At 40.8% G+C, this 16,849-nt stretch overlaps 1 protein-coding gene across 2 annotated transcripts in view; it reads right to left on the bottom strand.

Annotated features, from left to right (window-relative positions):
• Window positions 1-16,849, bottom strand: part of pparab (peroxisome proliferator-activated receptor alpha b) — a 29,284-nt gene that overhangs the window by 11,371 nt on the left and 1,064 nt on the right. Inside the window, exons 2-4 of one of the 2 annotated variants that reach the window (XM_060887467.1) lie at window positions 6,778-7,020; window positions 5,031-5,188; window positions 3,330-3,468 (exon numbers count right to left, since the gene is read on the bottom strand). In XM_060887467.1, the coding sequence (XP_060743450.1) occupies window positions 3,330-3,468; window positions 5,031-5,188; window positions 6,778-6,979 (499 nt within the window). In that variant the 5' untranslated portion in view covers window positions 6,980-7,020. Of the gene's footprint in view, window positions 1-3,329; window positions 3,469-5,030; window positions 5,192-6,777; window positions 7,021-16,849 lie in introns of both variants that reach the window. The other variant, XM_060887466.1, reaches the window with a different exon arrangement.

A 16,849-nucleotide genomic window follows, 5' to 3' on the forward strand; every position in this document is an offset into this window, starting at 1 on the left:
AGAGGTAAAGTGGAAGGCGAGGATGATGCCGAGTATAGAGTTATGTGGAAACAGATGATTCGCTGTGGCGATCCCAACGGGAAAAGCCAAAAGTAGTAGAAGAAGGTCTAAATAGATATTATATGTAAATATGGTACTACCAATTTTCTATCAATATCTTATAAGGTTGGCTGGAGCTTAAACTCTGTCTGTGCTGTCCAAAACTGAAATATTTATATACAGTATATGAGAAAACGTAGATTAGAGCCAAAAAACAAGCCAGGTGTTGTGTTCATTCTCTGACCACTGTAGCTCTGTCAGATATATACGAGTTATATGGGACTTACGCACCTTTACTTAATTTAAAACATGTGTTCTAACAGGAGCGTAAGTAGTATGACAAGATCACACATCTGAACATGAGAAAACTTTCCGTACAAAATGCTGATTATTATGAAATTATGTGCAAACTGACCAATGTTTTTTAATGTTCAAAACCTTTTTAATCTATTTCAATTTAATAGCGTCTCGAATTTCCAATACTAAGTAAAATTAACGCTCTTAATTATTACTTGGCAGTTAAAAATACAAATAGCAATTATTAAAAAAAAATGAAATAATGTGACGGTGTCTATAGGATGTTGTATATTCAGCAAGTTGAAATCATTCCACATCCAGCTGGTGATTTGACCCTGCATGTTTCCTGAACCCTCGCCGTCTGTTTTGACGCTGTTCCATGATGTCACTTTGACTCCCTTCACCCTTGCTGCTTTTTTTAGCGTGGCACCATTGAAGCCCTGTACAGCGGGGGTTGAGGGTCAGCATGCCATGCTGGATGTGTACATAAAAAGACTGGGGCTGAGTGCACAAAAAGATTTTTAGGTCAAGGACTTGTTTGCATGACATTCGAAGCACACGTCCTCAGAGTGCCAAGGATTTCAGCACGGGGAAGTACAAGTGCGGATCTCTTATCGATAAACCGATTTGACCAACCGTTGTTTTTAGAATAATTATAGAAGTGGAACCATAGACTAGGATCTTCCTTTAACTTTGATGATTAACCCACATAAGCAGGCAGAGAGTAATAAAACACAGGAAAAGAGGGAGGTTTAAAACCACTATCTGATCTACCAAAGAGACTTATAGGAATAACGAGTCTGAGATAACTTGAATGTTATTTCAATGGTAGCAGGAGACCAGGATTTCATCTGATACAGTAATACAGTACAATGTCAGCTTATTCACTGACCACACAGCAGTAGTGTCATTCTGCGTGCCAATTAAGCTTTTGATAAATAATGTGCTGAGCATATCATGTTTAGTGTTGGACAAGCTGGTCATGTGATAGACCATGTCACTGGAAGTGACAGGATAGTTTACAGGCTTGGATCATCAGACCAAGACAATTCTGGCACACAGGCCAAACTGCGCCTCTCTTGAATCGTTCTTTGCTAGACACTGTGGTCCGATATCATACATTAATCTGTGAGCTCATGAACCCATGTTTTTTTTCCTAACTTCTTTTTAAAAAGGGAGCTACACCATGATTAATTACTCAAACTGGATTTGGATTAGTGTGAAATATGAGGTTTTTTGCCAGGGTACCAAGAGTACCAAAAAATGACATTTTGGGTAAACTAGAAGCAGTTTGGTCAGACAAGTCTAAGAAATCGCTCGGGTTACGCTATGTAGTATGTAGAAAATAAGATGAATTCGTTAAGCTCACGTATGTTTTTGAAGCTAAAGACCACACAAAAATGACATTATCCTTCTGGTTGCATGACTGGTCCATCCTGAACCGGATCAGACCTTGGATCGGACTTTACAGTTCTGCAATCAGTAGCACATCAGTAGTGTCTGATCCAACGTAGCGGAAGACCTGGAAAGCTCAGTCTTGTCACACGCACGAGTTATGTTTTTTCCGTACATAAACCCAGTTGCTGAGCAAAAGGAAATCATACTTTGAAGCTCCTCCATTGTTCCTATTGTTGCTGGGGTTTTTCCTGTTACGATCTGCGGAGTGCAGGAAATAATGTCACCACAACACAACCTCCAGAGTACCTCACTATGGTCTCAGGTACCATCAGACAAATGAATAAAGAGGTACCTGACTATGGCATAGATATTTTCATATTCCATGTTTTTAGTTGGAAACTATAAAGTTCAGTGGAAACCGTGGAGCTATTACTTATCTACATATACACACATTTTAATGTAAGGAATAAAATACAACAGGACATGCTATACTAGGACAACAGGACATGCTATATTAATACAACAGGCCATGCTATACTAGGACAACAGGACATGCTATACTAGGACAACAGGACATGCTATACTAGGACAACAGGACATGCTATACTAGGACAACAGGACATGCTATACTAATACAACAGGAAATGCTATACAAGGACAACAGGACATGCTACAGTATACTAGGACAACAGGACATGCTATACTAATACAACAGGACATGCTATACTAATACAACAGGACATGCTATACAAGGACAACAGGACATGCTATACTAATACAACAGGACATGCTATACAAGGACAACAGGACCTGCTATACTAATACAACAGGACATGCTATACAAGGACAACAGGACCTGCTATACTAATACAACAGGACATGCTATACAAGGACAACAGGACCTGCTATACTAATACAACAGGACATGCTATACAAGGACAACAGGACATGCTATATAAGGACAACAGGACATGCTATACTAATACAACAGGACATGCTATACTAATACAACAGGACATGCTATACTAATACAACAGGACCTGCTATACTAATACAACAGGACATGCTATACTAATACATGCTATAAAAGGACAACAGGACATGCTATACTAATACAACAGGACATGCTATACAAGGACAACACGACATGCTATACAAGGGCAACAGGACCTGCTATAGTAGAATAAAATATAGAAAATAAGCAAACACGGGATGGTGTACTGCCTGCATGTAGCCGACTGTTTTCCGATAACGTCTGTATTGCTTTCTCTTTCTCTTTCACTCTCAATAAAGCTCCTCTGTTCTGTTCTGAAGACTTTAAATAAGAAAATAACCATTTTCTTTGCTAAATAACCGCATTTATCCAGCAAAATGTTGTTATATGAGCATTGCGTTAGTTGTTAATACCTATAATATGTTATAACACATATATAAGGCATAACAAGTTCTTAAAAAAACAGATAAAAAATGAATCACCTTCTGACTAGTTAGAATTGAGCGGTCAACAATAGTCACAATACCAGGGCTTCATTGTGTTAAGTGTATCATCTACAAGTACTGTGTGTGTGTGTGTGTGTTAATAGTTTAGCACTGACCATTGTGGGACATGCCCACAGCTAGGCACTTTTGAAAGCGGCAGTATTGGCACTTGTTCCGGTTCTTCTTTTGGATTTTGCAGTGACGTTCACACTTGTCGTATTCCAGCTTCAGGCGGATTGTGCGCCTGAAGAAGCCCTGTAGAGAAAAGAAATTCACTTACAGAGTCCACTGTGTTTGATATCTGACGTAAAGATTGTCGAGATTTAACGTGTTTGAAACTGTTCTTTTTTTATTTTAATTGTAATATTTATAAACAATTAATACGATAAAAATATCAATATGAATGAACCAAATTAGCTTCGATATACAGATTGAAACAGCATGTACTTCCTCTTACGGTACATTACGTGACGTCTTACTGTACACATAAGTGTACAGTAACACAACTGTAGGAGGTTCCTCTTGGCACAGCCTTTAAAAGCTCTAACCAGAAGCCTATAGCATTTTAGAAAAGGTTCCAATTAAAATCCTGTTCGAATACAAGTTTTAATCGTCCCGAAGAACTCTTGAGGAACTCTTCGATTTTTTTATACATGGTTCTAAAATCCCTTTAGGAAGCTAAAACTCTTGTCCCAAGGACTCCAGAGGAAACACCTACTAAATGGGAAATGACTCCCAGACATGAATGTGTAACTGTGCACTAAATGCAACTTCTAGAAATGAGACTTATGACTTACAGCATTTTGAGTTCAAACCACTGATAAATTATAAGACCGTTCAAAGCCCCTGCTGGGGTTTAAACCCAGACTGCACATGATTCTAAATCAATATACCAGACAAGTGCAAGTCCAGTCATCAGGCCACACGATCGTAGCAAGCTTGAAATCTCTTAATTTGCTCAATCTGAATAAACAGTTATTCACCATTAACCAGTGCCAGCAGTGTGGACACTCTAAGGGAGGCTAACTGGCAGGCAGATGAGGGCCATTAACCAGAGATTTCTTCACTCCTGTTTAGCCGCTCTGTCCTAAGATACTTCCACAAAGTTACGAAAGTGCAATGATAGTGAGCGCAATACATCCACAGGGACAGCCAAAACAGTGTACGTGTGTGTGTGTGTGTACGTGTGTGTGTTGGTTGATTTGAGGACAAAATGTTTAGGGGCACAAGTCCAGCATAGAGACAGCAGGCACGTGGTTGCACTGGTCTAATCACGGGACATGGACATGATCGTCCAGCTGAAACACTGTGTGGTGGTGTGTGTAAACGCCTGTGTATGTATGGGGGAGTGGATGGGTGTGTGTGTGTGTGTTTGTGTGTGTGCGTGCGTGCTAGTGGCCATGCAGCGTGTGTGTGCCTGTTTCTGTTCTCTCTGGAGATGAGTAACATTTGAACCTAAAACTGATGCATCTGCACACAATGCGCACGTATTCCACAGACGTGTACGACGAGGGTCATTCGATTCGAATTATTTCGGCGCTGTTACTGTAGGAATAACAATAATCCTGAATAATATCGTCTGTGGTTGAGTTTTTTTGTTAACTGTCGGTAAAATTAGTGAGCAGTCCTCAGATCCTGGAGAACAGAATATGTACTCCATTTGGAGAAGAAATTTGGTGTTGTACCATATAACGAGTCAAAAGTCCAAATTTGTCTGTAATAAATAAAACAAAACAAAAAAATTTTTTCTTGTTCAAAAGGAGAGGTTTGAATCTCAGAGTAAGAACGGAAATGCGTCCTGCGAAACAAGACATCACCTTGCAACCCTCACAGGCGTGAACGCCATAGTGGTATCCCGAGGCTCGGTCTGCACACACGCGACACTCCAGGTTTAGAGAAGCAGAATTTAACTCCTCCTGTCCTGCTACGGCGCCACCCACACCTGAAGACGGACTGGAAGCTGGGGTCAGAGCATCTACTGACATACAAGCGCACACACACACACACACACACACACACACACACACAAATCAAATGCAGTTTTATATACAGTCAGTGTGACATGTTTTATTAGGCTTTCAGCTACAAGTGGTCAGATTACTCACGCTAGATTTAGTACACTATGCTTTGCATCATATAGTGACAAATCATACTCGAGACATTTCCGTCTTTTATAATGTTCTACTGCTTGTATGGTGATGCTACGTTCACATTTATGGCGACTCACAGCGACAAAGCTAACGGAGATTGTTCATTTTCAATGACAGCTAGAGACTTATAGCAACATGAGTGACAGCTGGCGACAAAATGTGGGCAAGAAAAGTTAAGTAACAACAGGAGCGAAGACAGTGAGCCGAGACAGTGAGCCGAGACAGTGAGCCGAGACAGTGAGCCGAGGCAGTGAGCCGAGGCAGTGAGCCGAGACAGTGAGCCGAGACAGTAAGCCGAGACAGCGAGCTGAGACAACGAGCACAAACTGCTTGTCCTTCATCTCGTATGATACGGTGCAGATATACACTGTTGGGTTTTACATACAAACACCGAATCTCCCTCCAGAACGTTTCATCTTAGCAGCAAGAAAACTGAATTGTTGTCAAGTGGAATGCAGGTTTCTCCACCCACTCAGTAGTAGGAACGCCTACTCGCGACTTCATAGTACAGCGACTGGCAGCATGCTGAAAGAAAATCGCTGTGTTTGTGAAAGGAGACACACAGACTTGCATGAAAAGGGCTTAATAGATCAAATGATACACTGGTGATGTGAGGAAAAACAGAAATGATCTGTCTCTTGAAAGGGAATCCGTCCTGAAAAGCTCTCCTAGCATGTCGCGGGCCTGATGTTTGAAACTAAACACTGATAAGAAACGTGATAAAGAATCAAAGAATCGTTTAGGACTTGAGCGGAACTGAGAGCTTGAGCAACAAACGAAACAATCAAACAAAAACGATACGTTAAATTATACTGTAATACATCTTGATGTTATATGTTAATAAGAATGAATATTATAATATTTTCCTCTTCCCCTTTCCGATTTTATAGCTCTCTCTCAGGTTGGCTGGGTGCCGCACACACCCTGTGTCTAAGTTAAATGTTAGCCATGCAAATGTATACGTGAAGAGGATTCAGGTCAATAATAAACTGTCCTTTTTTAGGCTACAATCCACTGAAATACGTTTAAGATGAAATTTTCTATGTTCCTACGTTCATGACGAGCGACTGCTAGTTTTTAGTCATGCTTCCTGTATGATTAGGAGCGAGCACAAAGGTCAAGCATGCGACCAAGTGCAAAGATAACGCTATTGTTTAAGTGAGCTGCATTAAATAAAATAAATATTGACAACACTGATTTCTTTTCTTATGACATAGTGAAGAAACATCAGGAAGGTTTGAATTTCATATTTGTTCAAAACAGCAACTGTAAATATATAAATGTGCACTTTTGCATTTATAATCGTATCCAAAAAAAGACGTCTCATACTGTATTGCAGGCAGGTATGAGAATGCTATCCGGTTGGTAAGTGTGAAACGGACATCACGTCATTGTTCCACTGCTAGATTCCTACCTGGCACCGCGGAGCTCTCGGAGCTGGAGCACAGGCCAGATGAGCGGTACTTCACGTCTAGGTTGCTGAGTGCCTCTTCATTGATGGACTCTGAAATGTCCTGCAGTTCTCCTGCACCAATAAAGTCCCTGTAGATTGGGATGTTCAGCACAGAGTCCTCCAGAGGAGACGGAGGACTGTAAGGGCTCTCCATGTCTACCATGTCGATGGCGGACCGTGTCTGAGGCCAACTCACACATCAGCCTGCACACAGAGACAGGTTATGAAACTAAACAGATTCCAGGACTACTACAGATTTAAATCACACTTATAAACTTACTGTATTATCGTGTACAGTATAGAAAGGGGCTGATAATGTTTCTTCACCGTGACCTCGGTTATCACTGAACAGATCTGATTTATATAAGCGTTTACTCTAACCTCTTAGCAAAACTGCAATGACTTAAATCAGCGGTCATTCATCAGGGCAACGTTTAAAACCAATGGCCAGTTTAACTTTGTCAAGAGTTGAGATTTGTCTGTAATTTCCATCCTTATCTGTATTCAATTTGGGATGCTAGCATCCACCCAAGTGTCTGTGTTGTGTCTGTCAAGGCCGGGGTTTTTTTCTATAGTAAATGTGCACTTAAAGCACAGTGAGTGTGTCTACATAGGTCAGGATAATCCAAGCTGCATTTAACGCTGAACTTGATTTATATCTGGCAGCCACACTATTTACAAGCTGCTGAGGCATATGTACACTACACTTTAGAACGGGCTACACTAATAAAAAGTGCCAACTGAGTCATTTGTGGAGTAGTCGGCTAATAGAAGTTTCAGAGCACGACAGACTGCGTAGAGGGAAAACATCCAGTACATGTTGAAGAATGAAAGCACAGAGAAACAAGAGGAGGAGACCGAGGATCGCTAGCTGTGAAAACAGAGCATTGTTTGTCTCAGGGCGAAGCGACTGAGTAGGACATGACCCTTTGAACCAGGGAGGCACAATGTCATCAACTCACTGAGCAACGACACAACAAGGGCATCCTCAAAGCCCGGCAAGTACAACGTTAATTGTGCAACATAAAACACAGAATAAAGGACATGGTAAAATTCTACTGAATTATTAACATGCAAGTAGGAGAACGCTGTGCATACACATGAAACCAGGACCCGTAAACATCTTCCTATTTACTCTTTGGATTAAAGCTGGGTTTCTTCCAACACCCAAAGGGCCAAACATTTCCATATGAGGGTTAATTCTATTCTATTCTTCCACTGCCTGAACTACCATTCAGAGGCCCGTTTAAAACCTTTGTTCAATGTCAACAGCAAACTCAGTTAAGGTGACAGTTCAGCTATCTTTTTTTCCAGCCCACTGGTCATGTGAGTGCAAAGTTTAAGGAACTGCTTTGTCATGCGGTACAATGTTGTATTTTAAAAGAGAGAAGTCCCGTGACCCATGACATAAGTCATTCACTGCCCTGATATGTTACTTATTGCAATTAAGTGGCTATGACTGTGATGTAAAAATAGATATGGCAACTCATAAACTCTGGATGATAAGGTTTTGAATCTAATGTGACTTAAAGGTGGGGTCTCCGTTGTTTGAAAGCCAATGTTGACATTTGAAATCACGAAAACAAACACGTCCCTAACCCAAATGGGTCCCACCCCTGTATTGATAGCTCCGCCCCACACATACATACGTAACCCAGGCAACTAATGGAAAGAAATGTGTCTTTATCATAGCTGAAGGGAAGAACAATACAACTGCAGATAAACAAACAAGTAAAAATGCGCACTGAACGCTCTCTCCGCCGCATATTGACAAGACACGCCCCTTTCTGCTCATTGGCTACACGTTTGTTTTGATTTTTGTTTTGTTTGTCATCCCGACTCAGTTTTCTGAAGCATTTCTCAAACAACGGAGACCCCACCTTTAACATTTAAAAAAATGGAAATTCGCCTCACACCTCCAGGGTCGGGGTTCGATTCCCGCCTGTGTGGAGTTTGCATGTTCTCCCTGTGCCTCGGGGGTTTCCTCCGGGTACTCCGGTTTCCTCCCCCGGTCCAAAGACATGCATGGTAGGTTGATTGGCATCTCTGGAAAATTGTCCCTATTGTGTGATTGCGTGAGTGAATGAGTGTGTGTGTGCCCTGCGATGGGTTGGCATTCCATCCAGGGTGTATCCTGCCTTGATGCCCAATGACGCCTGAGATAGGCGTGACCCGAGGTAGTTTGGATAAGTGGTAGAAGATGAATGAATGAATGAATTTCCAGCCGTGTTGTTGGAGACATTGAATATCTTTGTAATGTCACACTCCGTAGTGGTTGGTTAATGGCTCATATGAAAATAGACACTCAGGGTTTAAAGAAATTAAGAAATGACCTAGCCCAGGTGCGGGTTTGGTTTGCAACCTCCACTCTAATTCATCCCAAAGGAGTTCTATCGGGTTGAGGCCAGGACTCAGGCCAGTTAAGTTCTTCCACACCACACTCGCTCATCCATATCAACCTTGCTTTGTGCACTGGTGTGCAGTCATGTTGGAACAGGAACATCATCCCCCCTCCACCAAACTTTACACTTGGCACGATGCATTCAGGCAAGTACCGATCCCCTGGCAACCGCCTAACCCAGACTCGTCCATCGGACTGCCAGACAGAGAAGCGTGATTCGAACACGTCTCCGCTGCTCTAGAGTTTTTTACAACTGCATCGGACACATAGCACTGCACTTGGTGATGTAAGGTTTGGATGCAGCTTCTCGGCCATGGAAACCCAGTCCATGAAGCTCTCTATGCAATGTTCTTGTGCTAATATGAAGGCCACATGAAGTTTGGAGGTCTGTAGCTATTGACTCTGCAGAAAGTTCAGAATCAGAATCAGAAAGATCTTTATTGCCAGTCACTCTGGACGCCTCACATCCAGCACACTCAGTCTTCAAACTGTTGCCATCTGGTTGATGCCAACAGTTGAAGAGTGAGTGCACTGGATGTGAGGGGTCCAGAGTGATTGTCTTTGCCATTTTGCTCACTCTGGAGAAGTACAGATCTTGGAGAGTGGGGAGAGTTGTGCCAATGGTTTGCTCAGCAGTCCGGACTACCCTCTGTAGTCTTCTGAGGTCAGATTTGGTAGCTGAGCTGAACCAAACAGTCACTGAAGTGTAGAAGATGGATTCGATGATGGCAGTGTAGAACTGTTTCAGCAGATCCTGTGGCAGGTTGAACTTCCTCAGTTGGCGAAGGAAGTACAACCTCTGCTGAGCCTTTTTCACAATGGAGTCAATGTGACTGTCCCACTTCAGGTCCTGGGAGAATGTGGTTCCTAGGAATCTGAATGACTTCTGTGCACTGTGCAACCTCATCGTGCTCTTTGTGATTTTACATGGCCTACCACTTCGTGGCTGAGTTGCAGTTGTTCCCAATTGCTTCCACTTTGTTATAATACCACAAAGAATTTAGTAGTGAGGAAATTTCAGGACTGGACTTACTGCACAAGTGACAACCTGTCATGGTGACATTCTTTCACAAATGTTTGTAGAAGCAGTCTGCATACCTAGGTGTCCCAAAACGTTTTGTAATATATTGTATCTATAGAAAAGTTCCAAGTAAACAAAAACTGTTCTTTTTTTTTTTAAACCACAGATGTTTATATATTCAAAGTATATCAAACTCATTTCTGCTCTCTGAGATGCACCTAAAATGTGAAAATTCTATGTTATTCTGTGTGGCTAAACCAGGAAAGAGAAAAAGGACTTTGCATCCTCTGTTCCAAAGGACCTACATCCTGGTCCTTTAACCTGGTGTGGGTGGAATACGCCCTCAACTCCCTGCCGTCGGCTGCCACGGGTCTCTCCCCCCTTCCAGGCCGCGTATGGATCTCCAACCAGGAAATGTAGGCATCAGTTCCCTCTGGCCTTGCCCTGGTCAAGCGTTGCCAACATGTCTGGAGAAAGGCGCGTGCGGTCCGACTCTGTTCTTCTAGGAGCTACGCCCGGTGGGCCAATCGCAAGCGCCGTCCGGCATCCCCATATCACGTTGGTCAGAGGGTTTGGCTATCCACCAGAGACCTGCCGCTTAAGGTTGCCTGCAGAAAACTTGCCCCACGGTTTGTTGGGCCTTTTCTTATCTCCAAGGTGCTCAATCCAGTGGCAGTTAGACTCAAGCTCCCCAGAGTCCTACGTATCCACCCTAGCTTCCATGTCTCCAGACTCGAGCCAGTTGTATAAATTTTATTCCGACTAAGGTGAAAGCATCTCTCACACTGAAAGCCAAAAGTGTCCTGACTAATTTTAGATCAGAGTTGCAGCAAGAAAATAAGTCAATAGTTCATACCGATTGAAAATGTCTGATAAGATGTCTGATTTCCAATATGCAAGGTTACTGGTAAAAAGGTTTAAACACGACTGACTTAAAGCTTAAACATAAGAAATCACCAGAGTCTAGACCAAACTGGTCTGGTCTCAAAAGTACAAAAAAAAAAAACCAACAATATTTTAACATCTGTGTTATCTGCAATTTTGTCTTAAACAGCTCTGTGTTCTTCTTATGCTTGTCATATGGATTGGAGAGACCCACAGTGTCTCAGGTGATGCTTGATTTATGCACTGGTTCGAGAATGTGTGAGCTAAACGACAACCAACAGATCTGCCAGTTTTTAAGAAACAGGAAATCTTAGAGTTCTTAGAGATCTTAGGTTTATGGACCATCTGCACCTGAAGCAGCAGGTTCAAGGCCAGTGCTTTCCCCTCAATCATAAACCTACTGAACTCTACACTACACCGCAAGGTATCAGTGATGTCCTACTGCTACTTCAATGCCTGTAATCACCTACTGTAGGTGTATATAATAGTATATAATATATATATATATATATATATATAATATATTTTTATATTCCATCCGTCCATCTATCCATCCATCCCATCTACAGTATCTATCTAACACAACATATGTTTTTTAGTGCCAAAAATATTAAACAAATTGATCAAATTCAGGGGGGGCACGGTGGCTTAGTGGTTATCACGTTCGCCTCACACCTGCAGGGTTGGGGGTTCGATTCCCGCCTCCGCCTTGTGTGTGGAGTTTGCATGTACTCCCCGTGCCTCGGGGGTTTCCTCCGGGTACTCCGGTTTCCTCCCCTGGTCCAAAGACATGCATGGTAGGTTGATTGGCATCTCTGGAAAACTGTCCGTAGTGTGTGATTGCGTGAGTGAATGAGAGTGTGTGTGTGCCCTGCGATGGGTTGGCACTCCGTCCAGGGTGTATCCTGCCTTGATGCCCGATGACGCCTGAGATAGGCACAGGCTCCCCGTGACCCGAGGTGGTTCGGATAAGCGGTAGAAGATGAATGAATGAATGAATGATCAAACTCACAAACATTTCTCATTTTGTATGTGAATGCTGCAGATTTGCTTCCAAAACGGGAATATTTTTTTTTCCAAATATCTCAGAACAATTTTTCCTTCAGTTGCACGATAGATGAACATGTAGCTTCAGTAAGCCGTTGACGAGCCAATAACTTCACTTACCCACCCACCAGAGAAAGTCTACTGTCTTTCCTAAACAAAACGTTTCTTTTGCTGTGTTTGTTAAAATGCGACGCGTGTGATAAACACATTATACATGTGATCTAGCACTACTGCTACAGAAAATTAATCAACACCTTCTGACCAATCAGGAACAAGAATACAAGTTGGGGGGAAAAAAGGGACAATAAATCTCATGAAACGATGTAAGGAAAATGTGCCAAAGCTAAAGGCAATAAAAAAAACCTTCATCTATACCTTGATAAATGGGCTTTTGTTCATACTTGTGCCTTCATTTTTTAGCATATGCACTAAACTCCTGATATGAGACCTAGACATGTTCAGGATCAAATAGCTTCTTATGTATAATCACAGCCTAGGGACTCATTTCTTTTGCACAGGTTTCAACACAGGGCACAGCTGGGTCGAGACTAAAAAAATGGAGAAAAAAAAAAAAACACACAAAAAAACAGTGACGTTCCAATCATCCAAATGTGCTTTATATTAAGAATAGCTGAAAGAGATTAAAAAAATAATAATAATGTATGAAACACATTAGAAGTGTCGTCTGCATGTATTGTCTGTCCTTTGAAGGAAGTCGGGGCTATTTCACACACACCAGGGTTTATTTTACACCTTGTTATTCAGTCAGCCAAATCTGAAACAAAAGCTACCAAACCAGAAAAACTTTTTCCATTGCATCCAGTTTCACCTGGCAAAGACACCAAACCAAAAAAAAAAAAAAAAAAAAGCCTCCTGAAACAGTGGTTGTGTTCTCTCATTTGTCTGGTTTTGTGGTAAAACCTACAACAAGGCCAGAGCGTGGTGGCAAATGCTACAGACGGCTGGACAGCTGTAAGGGTCCTGTTACATTTTCCAATGCGCTGTTTTAAGGGGGAGGGCTCGTCATAATCTAGTTCTGTGGACATCACTGATACACTTGAAAGCTTCTTATCTATGGCACATGAGGACATTGAGCTGTAATCTTTCAGGCCACGGTTCAGGAATATACCATTATGCTAGGACTCTATAAAAATATTTATTTTAAGATACAGTTAGGTATAGATTATATGTTTTGTTAATTGTTAGGGGGGAAAAAACCATTTTTTTCAGATCGACATGTCGATCTTGTGATTGAAAAGACAGGAATTATTATTCTATGTTATCTTGTGATTTACAACTCCACAGTCCAACGAGGGTAACGGCTTAATGTTCTCTATACTCCATTACACGTGACACATTAGCTTATTTTCAAACGCCTAACGAGCGCGTTACGGTACAAAGAACACTCAGTCTGGCTTGATAATGTAGCTTGAATAATCCAAAAAGTGTCACAGAACATATGCCACGAGTTTTTCACAGCACCCTAAACAGTTAGAACTCCACTCCAACCACCTTTACGTAGTAAATCAGGAAGGAATATTTCGAGCGCAGCGACGGACACGTTCATACGATCGATGCGGGATGTCACCAGAAAACCTGGCTTCCTCAAATTAATTACACAAAGCAAACACATAAGTACAATTTGCTACCATAAACCTCATTTGCTTGTGTGACGAGATGTGAGTTTAATAACACAAGCGTACGCAAACAAAGCAGTGCACACACACTTACATACTAATCCATGGGGTTGTGAGGGCAGCCACTATCCATATAGTTATGTTGACATGCAGAAGCAGACAAGCAGAGGGGACAGTCAGCAGAACCAGAAAGTCCTGTCTGGGGGGAAAAAAGAAGCTAAAGAACAAGTAGGTACTATAGTGGAGAGAAAGAGAGCGAGAGCGAAGACCGGGGCCTGATTAGACAGCTCAGATTCCAAGCTAAAATGCTCTTTCTCACGCCTGCCAGAGCAAAGTCTCACAAAGCACGAAAGAATCAAAGAACCTGAAAGAGAGAAAGAGAGAGAGAAAAACAGAGAGACAGAGAGAGAGAGAGGAAGAGGGAGAAAGAAATGCAAGAAAAGCAAGATGCAGTAAGCCTTTATACACTGCGCCAGAGCGCTAAACTCAGTGACATGTTCGGACTTGAGCAAACAGGAGATGCTAAAAAATCCAACTACAGAACAGGATGGACTGGAAACCCGATTTGCTTATTTATTTGTCACAGTAAACTAGTCCTCGGCATTACTTATACGTATATCATTTTACACCGACGATATTAATAGCTAGTACATGCATTACGCATTTTATATCTAAACTACAATGTATATTAGTATGTATTGTGTATTTGTGAATAACTGATCCGAAAGAAGACTGAAATAAGCACATGAGAGATGAATGAAAAGCAATTAAGTCTTCTCCATGCACTAGGAAAGCTCTGAGCAACGCAGGTCTGGCTATTTACTCAGCAGGACCCCACTACGAAAAAATGACTTCTGCTTTATGTCCAGATTGCTTTAACAACCGTCTTTGACAGTCCTCTATTTAACACTCCTTCACCTCATTCCAGCAGCAACGCCAGAGACGGATCCTGTCTAACTCATCCGAATCCCCACACAAACGCATTAGGATCTAATGATCATTTTAAATAAAGCCCCAGAAGATCAGGTCTGGTTACAGAATCACAAAGATGGACAAAGGGCATTACAAATGAAGTGCAAAACCAGCTAGCTAATGCTGGTTACATACACAGTGCCATGTCATGTGTGTGTGAAAAATAAAATGTTAATGTAATGCACTATATAATTATATGGAAGTATATAGGAACAGTCAGAAGCTTTCACTGTGGTAACAAACTCATAAAACCCCAAGTTTGCATCTTGTCACAAACGAGATAATGTTTTGTTATGGTTTCTTATATGCTGAATTTCGGTCACAATTAGGATATTTTATCTATGTGCTATGTGAGCTAATTCATTCTTTTTTTTTCTTTAAAAAGGTTATTAAACACAAAGATATACCGTGTGTATTACACAACATCTGAGACCTCATTGAAAATCTAGGATTTTTTTTTTTTTTATTATTTTAAAACGTGAAATAAATAGCAAGTCCCTACTGGATCGTAAACAAATGTGAAAATATTTTTTTTTAAAAAAACGTCTTTAAATAACTGGAGAAAAAAAAAAGAGGGGAAACCAAAATACAAATAAAATATAAAAATTCATGTAAATATTTTTATACTTTTCAGTCAAGTTGTTGTCAATAAAATAATTAGCGATGAAAGTGTGTATTATATTAGAAAAGAGGGCAAAATAGAAGCTTCTCACTAACTTTAATAAGAATTAACTGCTGTTGAAGTGCATTGAGTGCATCAGCAATAGAGCAAGGAGTTGCAAAGGGAAACGGTCTCCACTGATCTGACACTGTAATATGGCAGACAATAATAAAATAAATAATAAAAAAAAAAAAAACGAACATCCTCCGTTGCTATTGCTTAGGTTTTGTTAGATTATTTTTTTTTTTTTATTTGTTTGATGAATTTCTCATGAAATAGAAAAAATAATTCAGTTTTGTACAATAAAGTACTAAAGTACTAAAGTAACCATGTTACTTTAGTACTTTAGGGTAAAAAAATGAATTATGTCAAAACAAACCAGTATGGAAATCATCGCTGAATCGACGTGATTCGTTTTCACGGCAAAGAAATGTGTCAAAAAACAATTGTTCTGTTGTTGGTGTCGACTTTATTTATATTTCCACAAAACTTCTCTTTGCGACAGAGAATGCAAACTTTAAAATGCAAACTTTTCAGTCAGTCCTCTTGCCTTTATCACTGCAATCTTTTCAATTGCTGCAAAGAAAAGTGTTTACTAAAGGCTCTACTAAGCCACATGAAGCAATGGGCTTTATTTCTCATACGAGTTTATCCCACACTAACACCTGAGACCACTCTTGAATTCTCATTACATAACGCCAGAGGCTGGGTTCCTGTGATTGCTGCTCCAGCACTTCTTTCCTACACATCTCTTTATCACATATTCACATCTGCTTGGATTCACAGCCCGCAGCCATGTCGTTGAAATAAGGAGGCTTATTAAAAGATCCCTACAAACCAAACTGGCAACTTTCTTCTGTTTCAGCAAATACTGTAGATCATCACGCATCAGCTATCAATCTGTAGTCACATTAAAGATTGCATAATCTTAAGGTTTTCTAAGCAACTAACAGACTATGTACGGTATCAACCTTCAGTCTTCAGTCTATCATTCATTAGGCTTTCCTAATGCATACTGGAATAATTAGGGGCACATAGAATAATTATGCAAATAGTATATAAAGAGCTTTTAATTGATGCGCATTTAATTTTTCAACCACAAGAGGATTATTAAAAGATAGTTAAAGAAGATAAATTGCACTCTGCCAACACTTTTTACACAGTACACTACACTACACTACACTACATTACACTACACGACACTACACTACATTACACTACACTACACTACACTACACTACATTACACTACACTACACTACGCTACATTACACTACACTACATTACATTACACTACACTACACTACATTACATTACACTACACTACACTACATTACACTACACTACACTACACTACATTACACTACACTACACTACATTACACTACATTACATTACACTACATTACACT

Source organism: Tachysurus vachellii, chromosome 14 (genome assembly GCF_030014155.1).
Source record: "Tachysurus vachellii isolate PV-2020 chromosome 14, HZAU_Pvac_v1, whole genome shotgun sequence".
In the NCBI taxonomy this organism is placed as follows: domain Eukaryota; kingdom Metazoa; phylum Chordata; class Actinopteri; order Siluriformes; family Bagridae; genus Tachysurus; species Tachysurus vachellii.